The following is a 12099-nucleotide window of genomic DNA, read 5'->3' on the forward strand; positions in this document are numbered from 1 at the left end:
CAAGGCAAACAAACAAGCTTCCACTCGAGCATGGTTAGATAATCTTTGGTTCGATAGCAAATTCCCACTGGAAGTTAAGTTTGCTACCGAACAAAGGTTACCCGGCCGTTCACGAGCACAAACCGCTAGAGGGTTATTAGATATTCTTTCGCTCGATAGCATGGATTCCTAAGGGGAAGTAAGGTATGTTACCGAGTTAAGGATTATCTAGCAATTCATTGGTGGGATCTTTGAAGACACAAGACTTCCAGTGTTCCAATTCGCATTCTTCGCATTCGAACACTGGGGGGGAGTGATATGAGAATACGGCAACATTGACTACCACGTCAACCGAGAAACGAAAATACGAAACTAAATGCATCATCGAGACCAGGGGACTGTGCAGCCAGCCCCATAGAAATAAGTTATAACAAGATAACTATAAGTAATGGCAATTTCTTTTTAGCATAATACATGCTAGGCACAAGTAATGGCAATTTCTTAGCATAATAAATGCTTGTGTACTTTTGAAAATAGAAGAAATTATATGAAAATAAATCCTGTTATTTTTATCTTGTTTCTTGTCTGAACGATAAACTAACTTTCTCATTTGAAAGTTAAACAAGTACTTCAAATGTTAGTGTCATAATGAACATGAGACATCCTCTTTAAGAGCACCGTAAACATAAGAGGGCCCTCTCTTATGAAAACTCTCGCGTTAAAGGGTTGGTTTCGTAAGAATTTATGCTCGAAATCAAAATGCCTTTGAGGAAAACTACACCTGAAGACATACACGAAAGGACGCAAAAAGTAAACTTGCACAAATACTTATAGAAACCCTCACGTAAAAGGGATAATGCTTGAAACCAAAATGCTTCGAGGAAAATGCATCCGAGATTACACATAGTAAAGCGCGAACAGAAAAACGTGCGCAGAATTCTTAAGCAAATTCAAAGGGTAAAGACTTGCATGGATATTCAAATGAAAGTAAGACTCAAACAATACTTGAGCAAAAATATGTCTTTATTTACAAGAACGTGCCGAAACAGTAAAAGTACAAAATGGGAAAAAGAAAAGAAAAGTTAGACTGCACTACCTCCGGAACCAGGAGAAAGAGAGGTGTCCGCATCTCCAGGAGAAGTAGGTGGGTCCACCGTTGACACAACATTATCATCAGTTTGGCCTTCGGCATCATCATCATCCGATTCTTTTTCAGTTCCCAAAAACGCGAAACCAGAACCAGAAGGGCCAGGTACATCAGACCTGGATGGGAGTCCACTTTTAGTAGCTAACTCAAGCTCGCGTGCCTTAGCAATTTTAGCATCAAAGTCAATGACACCGGATTTGGCCTCTTCCAAGGTTTTTCTCCTCATGATGTACATGGTGTAAGTCTTTTCAACAACGAGGGAAGCCTCTCGGCGCTTGAGTTTTTCTTTGAGTTGGGTTACCTCGGCAGAAAGGTTTTCCCGGGCGGACCTAGCAAATTTGAGGCTGACATCAAGGTCACGGATAGTTGAACTAAAGAGCCTATTATCCTCGATAGTTTTCCTCTACTTCTCTTCTAGCTGGGCGTATTTCGCCCCCACAGCAGCAAGCTCTTCAATTTTGGAGTTCAAGGCTGCCTCTAAGTTAATCACTCTTTCAGCGGAGGCAGCCTCGCGCTCGGTTGCAGCAAGAACGACGTCCTAGACTTCAGCCCATTTGGCCTTGGCTTCATCAAATCTAACCTTTAGTGGGCCTATTTCTTGGCTAAGGGTCACCACTTCTTGCTCGCTTTGCTGCAAACGAGCCTCCAAAACAACGACCTCAGTAGCTTTGGTTTCCAGTTCCGAAAGGCGGAGAACAGTTCAGTCCCGTTCCACCAAAAGCTGATTCCGTTCAGAAGTAAGTTTCTCCTTCTCACGAATTAACCTATGAAAGCCCTCAGAAGCAAGAAAGTTGGCCTATAAAACAAGAAGAAGTAAAACTTAGAATACATTTATACAAAAGTAGAAGAAATAACAAAGGAATAAAGGAGCATACCGCTGCGGCGTTGTGCATGGCGTTATTCAACAAACACTCTCCCAAGAGTGCCTGAATCTTTTCCCAGTCTTTCTCTTTGGCTTCAGATAATTAGCAAGCTCCACCGGCCGGGATATCAAGTTACATCCGGTAGAGACCGAAAGAGTAACGTTCCTCCTCCTTTGTGGATCTTCAGAAGGGGCAGCATAATTTTGCCCAAAATTTCCATGAACTGGGGATTATGGAAAAAAAGGAACACCCTCTTCATGGTCAGGTACGACCGGTGGAGACGATGTAACAACTGCTGGTGGAAAAGTGGATGAAGATGGAAGTGATGTAGTAGTTGCTGGTATTGGTAAAGATGGAGATGAAGCTGATGGAGTTGAAGAGTGAGAAGCAGCTGTATCAAATGCAGTGCTGGTTGTTGGATGCTCGCCAACCAAATACGGCAAGGACCTGGTACTCAGCCCCGCAGTATCGGGCACAACATTTGGGGCCCGAAAATGGGAGTTACATTATCTACCAAATCAAACTCTCCCAAAGTGTCGAGGCATCGTCCTCGGTTGGTGTATTTCTCTCAACAAGTCGAGCATCATGTTGAGATGATGAGGATCATTTTCTTCTATGTAGAGAAGCTCCCTCATCACTAGCTTCTTCATCATCATCAATTATCACGGTGTCTATGACCGGCCCGGAAGGAGGACCCGTCACCATCGCCACCGGAGATGACTCGGGTACATCAATCTTTGCCCTTTTATTCTTTTCCTCGGTCGTGGATGAACGTATTCTCTTCAGTTATTTATCCTCCGATCGAGGACTCCGTAAAGAAATGTTTGCGCCCAAAATAGGCCCAGAGATACCTGTTCAAGTAAGTGCCTCCTAAAACAGCCTCACTGCATCAGCATGATCAGCCAAGACGTCCTCCTCGGGGACAGCAACAGAGCCCGCAGGTAGACCTAATTTCATGAACAAGTCAAAAGGGTTCAACCAAGTTCTCCACATATAAAAAAAATGTAAGCAAGGTAAGTTAAAATTACCATGATTTTTGGCCGTCCACCTGTATTTAAGGGCCAGTTCTTTCCAAAAATGAGTTTCTGGCATCGTGACGGCCAAGATCTTTTGAACCCACTGGTCCAAGCCTTCCATCGCCGGTGGGATCCATTGTGTTGCTGAAACAAACGAAGGATGGAGGATCAATACGGCTATAGAAAAATATTTAGTAAAAGGAAATATCTACAAAGAGCTTACGAGTGCGGTTCCAAGCGGCCGAAAAGGATGAAGCCGTTGCCGGAATGATGTCGTTGGTGGAGACTACAACAAACCTTTCCATCCACCCACGATCGTTATCATCATCCATGCTAGATAGAAAAGCATGGTGGCCATACTTGCAGAGGTTTATCATTCCCCCGCGGAAGATTTTGGGAGAATAGAGATTCATCATATGAGCTAAGGTTAGCTCATCTCCAGTCTCCTGGCACAAGCGTCGAAGGCAGGCGACCGTCCTCCACACTGAAGGACTTACTATGCCAAACACACCTGGTAGCAAAGGAAAAACTTCGCAATCATGGAATCAAGCTCTCCACTCAAAGAAAACGAACCCAAAGAAAAGGGATACGTGTAAAAGTATGTAAAACCTTTCTTGGGAAGGGTCACTCGCTCTGATAGATCAGGAGCAATAATATCCAACTCATGGCAGCGGTAGTCCTCCTTCACAGCAGGAATACTGGAAGGACGAATGGAAGAAGTACCTACTAACAGCCTATGTACGAGGGTTAGCAGTAGAAAATTTCTCTTCTTAGTCTTTTGTGATATTGAGTCTCCTTGGGATGATGGAACCCACCGTCGAAGGAGCAGAGTCCTCGGCTTTGTTCTTGTTCTTTGAAGAACCGGCACACTTGGAGGAAGAAGCCATTGAATAAGAAGAAGGAAAAGGTTTTTGTTTGAAGAGAATTAGAGAAAGGATGGAGAACAAATATGCAAATCAGAAGTTTGAGAAATTATGAAGTGCAAAGGAAAAGAATGATGCGTATAAGTAAAATTTTGGCGGCTAAATTCATGACTATGATTACCTCAATAATCGGCAAAAGTTGTGATGAATCGTGGGATGACGCGTGTTCGGGGTATTAAATGCGGAGAGACATACGTCTAATCAACCGTAAGAAGCCTTCAGAGGGAGTTATAGTAATTCCCGCCAATAGAGTGTTTCTACCAACTTCCCAGTAACACAAAGTTATGTCACCGGAAAGTTATATGAATATGTATATGGTGAAATATGATATGACACGTGGTCATCTAAAGGAAAGACACGTGGAACCCTAGATGAGGATGGCCGAAAATCGAACGCAGCCATTCCGCTTGTCACCATAAGGGATAACGTTCATAAAGGTATATTAAATGCTCTGTGCCCGGCAGTATTTAATAAGAAATATTCTACAGCATTTAGAGTGACTACTCGTTATAGAGAATTTGACATTTATATTCACCGTTATATTTTCATCAATGACCCTCATAAATAACATTAAAGGAGGGCACGATCCTAGGACCTCATTCCCTAGACACAACTATAAATAGTAAGCCCAGTTATCATTGTAAAGGACACGAATTTTCTGGCAAAACTTATACCACATTCTATACAATGCTTAATATAATCTTACTTTTTCGCTTTTTGATCTCATCATTGCTGTGCCCGAAAACCTTGTTCCCGGAACTATCATCTTTGTTGTTTCATCTACATTTTAAGGCTAAGTAGTGTACATTTCTTCTATTATTGCATTATTTCAGGATCAAATTAATCTTGTCTATAAACCACGTATAAATTCAACTGTACCGTTTTACAGGTAAACAACTGTGTGTACACAATATCCTTCTCAAATCCTACTTATGGGATTACACCAGGTTTATTGTTCTAGTACTGAGATTCGAATTATTACCTGTTGATCAAATACCATTAGTAAATAATTATTTTCTTTTAGTAAATAATTAATAGGGTAATAGGGAAACTCTATTTGACAACAGTAACTGGGATGCTATTAGATTTGAACTCGTAATATCGAGGTTCAAATTGTGACATGTGGATTAGATATCACTGAGGGGTCATTTGGTACATGGGATAAGAATAATGATCCCGGGATAAAGTTTGTGATTAACTTTATCCCATATTTGGTTTAAGGTATTAGCTAATCCTGGGATAACTTTTACTCTAAAATGTGGGATTCGTTATCCCATATAGAAGGTGGGATAACTAATCACATGGGAAATCTCACCCCATAGGATATCCTAGGATATTACACCATTATACCAAACAACCCCTAGGGTTTTGGTGGGATGAAAAAAAATCTTGTTAGAGAATGCTTCCCCATTTAGTGATCCTTACGTGACGAGAATACACATTAGCAGGAGCTCTGATACAGAATATTAGCTAGGAAACAAAAAAAATGACCCATTGCCCTAATTATTTATTTATTTTTACCATTTTTTTAACACATCCGGAAAATGAGAAGGGAATGCTACACTACTGATGAAGTTTGAGCCCTCCACCTGAACTGCAAAAGACAAAGAGCTTATCAAGTGAGCTAGCCCTCAACCCCTATTGCCCAAATTATTATTCACACAAAGGGCTCAAATAAATGTTTTCTTGTCGCTGTGTTATGCCAATTTGGAGACACGAAGTGTAAAATAAATTTCATCAAACATCATTTTAGGAGTAGATTTAATAGTAAAATTCAAAAATATAAATGTAGATATTACTCATGGGTCAAATTACAATAAAAATATGACCATGAACTAAATTATCTAATATAAAAATAACTCAATTGTAGGATAAGAAGATTTTAATTCAAGAAAAAAATTATGTTTAGTGTCCAATGCAAAAAATCGTGTTTAGCTAAAACTTGCCACTGCCCAAACTTTCGAGTAGCCAATTTGAATGTGATTTAGGTTGCCAAATCCCAAATGTTTGAAGCCAAATAACATTAATTAGACTGTTATTTTAAGAATTAAGTTATTTTTACTTTGATCATAGTAAGTTTTTCTAGAATTACTTTTTTATTTCTAGTTATTAACATTTTTAAGTGTATTTTTTATACAATTATTATGCAATTTTAAAAAATATATATATTTCGAAATATCAATTGACAATTATTCGGAAAAAATAATTTGACCCGGTCTGTGTTGCATGAAATGAAAAAGGAGTATTGTCATTGACAATAATAAGGGAATGTCATACTCAAAGATGTATATACTCGAACTTATTATGTTTTAATTATTGCTAAATAAAGCTGGTGATTATAACTGATCAATCTTCTTAGATCTTCAAAGGGCGTAATCAATTTTCTACTAGAAACTAGAATGAAAATAATGGCAACACTGTCCATCATGTGACTTATATTATTTTTAAACTTTTTATGTTGACACGTAAAGAAAAAGCGAAAATTGTACTTTTTTTTTGTTCTTTGAATTATTGGTATTCGAAATTTCACTAGTTTGATAATTTTGAATTTACATCGATAAGTTCAAAAAGGGTAAAATATTTTTTACTTGGAGATTCTTTATTTCTGTAATATAAATATAAAATATTTGATTAAGGATAAAAAAAATTCATTGCATCATCGCACGTTAAAAGTAGAAGTTTACACAGAAGAATTAACTTTTAACTCACTTTTTCTTTTTCCTTTTTAATTTTTTTTTTTTTTGAAATAGTCCAATTGTAGTGCAATTAAGCTTGCTTTTCTTGAAAGGTTTTAATTTGGAGAATTTTTTGGAAAAAACTTTTGAAAAACTTTTCTGAAAAATAAGGATATTCTGAACGAGATAGTATTTCTACCGTGTGATCATGTACTTTTAAATGACACCTAGATACACTAATGAATAATGATTGCTTAAAAGACTTTTACCTTTTAGAGAAGCGCTTAATTTATATTAGCAGTTCAAAGGTTATACATATTAAGGTTCGGGATGGATAAACACATACATAAAATAATTGAAAAGTAAACCAAAGTATTTTTTGGGAACCAAAAATAAAAATAAAAATTGTAGTTGTTTGGACGAAAAACTATATCTACTGCATAATGCATATGCAAAATGAATTAAAACTGTGCATCAAAAGGATTTTGTCAGCAAATTATAAAGATATGTTATTGTTCCTTATGGATTAAAATAAGAAAAATGTAATATCGAAGTTCTGGAACTTGAAATTCAAAGACTTGTGTGATTAAAATTGTTAATGAGTACACTCAACACAAATTGACATAAACTTGAATTTTGACTAGCTCCATGATATATATAGAGGGGAGATTGTATTATTTTATGTGGCACTTTTTATTTTTATGTCATAAAAAATAATATTTTTTCATATTTAAAAATTATTTAATTTTAAGCTTTTAATTTTTATTGTTATTGAAATGATTAATGAATGTTTATGGTATATTTCAAATCACAATTTTTTTAAAATAAAATTCTTTATTTTTTAAAGATTCATGATCAGCTAAAAGTACCTTCCTATTAGATGAGACCAGGGAGCAATAAGTTTCAGGGCGAAGATAGTGTGTAAAATACAAGTTGGGTCGAACTATAAAGATTAAAATTTTAAATCCATAATCTTTAAATCGTGACTTGTCTATGATAAACTCCTCCCCGAAATGAATGCAATGTATGAAAAGCTTAAGTCTTTTTTATTATTATTTTCCATTCGATTTTTGATTTTCGATATTCACATTAAGACTTGATTAAATTCGAATTCGTACCAAAAAATTTTACATTGAAAGATAAAACCTACCTAATAAAGGCCCAAAACTAAATCATTCATGGACCAAAGTTTATAATAGCTATAATTCAATGGGGACGTAGAGAAAGTAAAGTCTCTTTTGCACTACAAAGCAATCTCTATTTTTGGGGTCCAATAAAATAGTGAGTGTAAATTGAACTAAGCCTAGGGATACGTGAGTAGAGCTGGCAAATGGGAAAAAAAGTTGTCGTTTGACATGACAATAAGACAAGAAATTGACAGGAATATCCTTCAATTTTTCGACCCCCAAACATATATAACAAACTTATAATGACATTTTAGAAACATGGGGTAGAAAACATGGAACGTTTATTTGCCCTTTTGTTAGGAAATAGTAATTCTTGAAAATTACTCATTTAGGGTAATTTATAAAACCAACTTTTTGTCATGGATGAGGAGAAGTTATTACACCATTATTTTATAGGGTAAAAATTACACCGAATTCTAAAATTAAATGAGAATACAGTGATTTATACAGTTCATGAAAATTACAGTTAACTTCTTTCTTTTGGTTTGTTTTATCTAATATTGATAGCTTTCGTTTTCATTTTTTTGCCTAGCTGTCCATTCAATACCTATTCTTTAAATTATTTAAATTAGGAATGACAATGGAGCAGAGCAGGTGAGCACGCTTCAATTTTTTCAATTGCGGGGCTTAAATAGCAGAATAATAGCTATATCATTTCCAATCACATTGAAAGATTTATTTGCACATTATAAAAAAAATAAAAATACATAGCGCTTATGACGGATGGCCGATGAGGCTAGGTAAAAGAGAAGGGCGGGCAGGCTTTTTAGATTGACAATTACCTTCCGAAGAAAAAGAGAAAAGTAAAGAGATAAGGCCTAACACAAGCATGGGCGAATTTATAGTTCAAATCATACTCATGGTCTCTCCGTCAAACTATATATTTTATTTACGTATTTTTTAAAATTAATTTAATACTATCTGTTGACACTGATACTTTAAAAAATGAATAGTACACTTGATCGAATATTGGATTACTAACCTAAAAGAATATGGATCAATCCCCACTTAATATTTTTTCTCTTTTTTTAGTAATGCGCACATATTCCAGAAATTCTAAATATGCTTTGAACACAAGTTGAATTAACACGTGTATTTTCCGACTCGATGGCATAGCTAAAGGAATAAATCTATAAGATATGTTAGGCCAAAACGGACAATACATGCATATATACTTTGTTTAATATGATGATATTTGACTAGGAAAGCCTACATTTGTAGGAGAGTGGTCAAATGAACATTATTTGCCAGAAAATTTATACAAACATGTTATTAAGAAAAAAATAAACAATTAAAAGTTAACTTCATTTTCACAAGCATTGACATGTTCATGTGGATACAGTCACCATACAGTTGAATTTGTGCTTAGGAAAGCATATAATATTACAACCCCATAGCTCCCCCCCCCCCCCCAAAGTCCAAATTATGCCATAATTCATTAAATATTTCACGTGAAAGCATCAAACATAAATCAGACAGACAGCGGAAAGCAACAAAAACATCTCCTCCCTGATTATTTTTCCCTCACCACATATTTTTTGGCCGTTTCCTATAAAAATCATACAAACAAAAACGACAAAGAATACAAATTATTTTTAACACAATTCACTACAACAAATCGATTTATATTAATTTCCACAGGAAAAAAAAATGTACCCCACCCTTCAAAAAAAAATAAATTAAAAGACAAAAAAAAAAGTATCCACGGCTCAGTAAGTTACCGAGTTATTATGGCAAACCACATCCGTGTCGCGTAAAACCAATCCGCGATCGATCCCTATCGAACTCGAACACGAACCCTTGCTGCATTAAGTTTCCGATGACCGAGAACCCCGAGGGCGCCGCCAACGGCTGCAATGCGAGGCATTTAACGTCCTCCGCGGTGTCGATGAAGTAGTTCCCGGGTGTCGGGGAGAGTACCGAGTCACCTCTGAGTTTGAAACTCATTTTAGGGAAACTAGGTTTCGACACACTCGATACGTTTACACAAAAGTCAAACTCAAGAGTCGGGTCATCGACTTCGGGTAGCCTAACCAGCCGCTTAAACTCCTTCACTATACGCCGATAAGCCGGCTCGGCAAGAAAAGTCAATGTTGTCCCTGAATCCATAACAGTCCCGCCATTTCCCAACTCATCAATAGCCCAAACGGAGGGGCTTATTTGTAATTTTATATCCTCAATATAAACACTTTCAATACCAATATAGTAAAACGTCGACGTAAATGGGTTATTTATCATCGGCGTGTAACTCATTTTCGAATCGTTGACTTCAGCGGACCGGCCGATTAATAAGTAACTCGTTGGAGTTGGAGATAAAGTGTAGTCCATTAAACAGTAAGAAAACTTGTTGCCGAACCGGCGGCCGAGTTGACTCGCTAATGAAATCGAACCGCGGCCCAAGCCCATTACACCTTGAGCTCCGTTAAAACTCGGACCGGTAATGCTTGGACCGGACGCTTCAAAACTACAACCAAATACAAATTTTTTAAACTTCACAGCACTGCCTGAGCTGGCATTAAGCGTCGTCGTTTCGGTAGAGAAAAATCCTCTGGTCTCAGACTCATCGGAGTAAGAGTACACGTAACGGCACGGGCTGTGTTGGCGCGTGTGGTTACACGCAACGCCTCGCGGGTTGGGGACGAGCCTACATTTTTTATCGTAGCAATGGAAGGGGAAGTACGTGGAGGAATGGCGGGCGAGGAATGCGGAGCCACGGCGGCGGGAAGAGCAGTTCCGGCAGGCAGAGCAGGTGACCCAGACGAGGTCACTGCCCGTGTCGGCTACTAAGAGGAGGCGCTGCGGCGGCGTGCCGAGCTTAAGATCGACGAAGTACTGTCCACTGCCGGAAGATGCGCCAGAAGTTAATGGGAGTTTAGCTGAGCGGATGCTACGGTGGTTAACGGAGGAGTAAAGAGTGTTTATACGGCGGAGGTCGGAGGAGAGGGATTGTGAAGGGTTTGGCGGGAATGTGTCTTTGTGAAGTAATGGGAGTTTTAGGTATTCGATTTTACGGTGGTTTGCGGCGGAGGGAGTGGCGGAGGAGAGGAAGTAGAGAGAAAAGATAAGAAGGGACAACAATGTTCTTCCCATTGGAGATTATTATTATTATGAGATTAGAGTTGTACTGTGAAGAGTAGTGTTTAAGATCTGGGAAAGAAAGAGAAATGGAAAGGAAGGGTTGGTTGCATTTATACGTACGTGTTACTCTCTTTCTATTATTGATTGATATGGAGTACTAGTAGTATATATTTATCTTTGGCCAATAATGATTAGTAATATTATATCATCACAAAAAACAATTATTTGGACTAAGTGCATCTATCAAAATAATACTAGTACTACTCTATTATTAAATGAGATTTTCGTTCCACAAGAGATCATTTCCTTTTCAAAGTTTGTGAATCAAATAAGTTTCTTATGATTATTTTATATTTTTTTTCAAATATTTTAAATTATTATTATTGTGACTTATAATGCTTTTGAAATAGTTTTCAAATATATAAATTTTATATATCAAAATTTAAAGATTATATATTCCACTTGAAATCAGAATTGCATCACATAAATTGAGAAGAAGAGAGTATTTTTCTTTTTAAATTATTTCAAAAAGAATGACATACTTTCTTATTTAAAAATAACTTAATATTAAACTTCTTATTTTATTTTCAATAAGATGATTTATGACACAAATATTTATGGCTTGTTCTAAATTACAAATTCTAAAAGTCTTTCTCTCTTTTTTAAATTCCGTACCTAACCAAACACTACACATAAATTGAGAGGGAGGAAGTAATATTAAAAGGATAATAAAAAATTCAGGACTTATGTCCTGGCCTGTACCTTAATTATTGAGGCTTATGCTTCGCCATATAATAAGTACCAATATTTTCTACATTACACTCTAAAAGGTCGTTTGATTTGAATATAGCTTATGTCGGGATAAGTTATGCTGGAATTAATTATGTTGTGATTAGTTATTCTGGTATTGTTTTTTATCCACTGTTTGGTATGTTGTATTAAAAATAATAATTGCATAATTTATAAGAAGAAGGTATATATAAGTTATTCCGGCACTAATTACCCACCCTCTATAAGGTATAAGTTATCCCGGTACTAATTTTAATTCGAGATAACTTATGCCATATTTGTTAACTAAACAAAATATTAAGGTGATATTAAATTTATATACCAACATTATACCTTCTTGTACTTCGTACCAAACTACTCCTTAATTTGTATCTCTTAAAAACTACAAGTACTCCACTGGAACTCCCTTCATTGCATTACTCTATTCGTTTCGAATTTCGAG

At 36.7% G+C, this 12099-nt stretch overlaps 1 protein-coding gene across 1 annotated transcript; it reads right to left on the bottom strand.

Annotated features, from left to right (window-relative positions):
• Positions 1 to 9216: 9216 nt before the first annotated feature.
• Positions 9217 to 11005, bottom strand: LOC107807180 (aspartyl protease family protein 2). The gene has a single exon (XM_016631514.2). It carries the CDS (start codon positions 10878 to 10880, stop codon positions 9519 to 9521), a length of 1362 nt encoding a protein of 453 aa, XP_016487000.1. The 5' UTR covers positions 10881 to 11005; the 3' UTR covers positions 9217 to 9518.
• Positions 11006 to 12099: the final 1094 nt, after the last annotated feature.

This window comes from Nicotiana tabacum, chromosome 24 (genome assembly GCF_000715075.1).
Source record: "Nicotiana tabacum cultivar K326 chromosome 24, ASM71507v2, whole genome shotgun sequence".
Lineage (NCBI taxonomy): Eukaryota > Viridiplantae > Streptophyta > Magnoliopsida > Solanales > Solanaceae > Nicotiana > Nicotiana tabacum.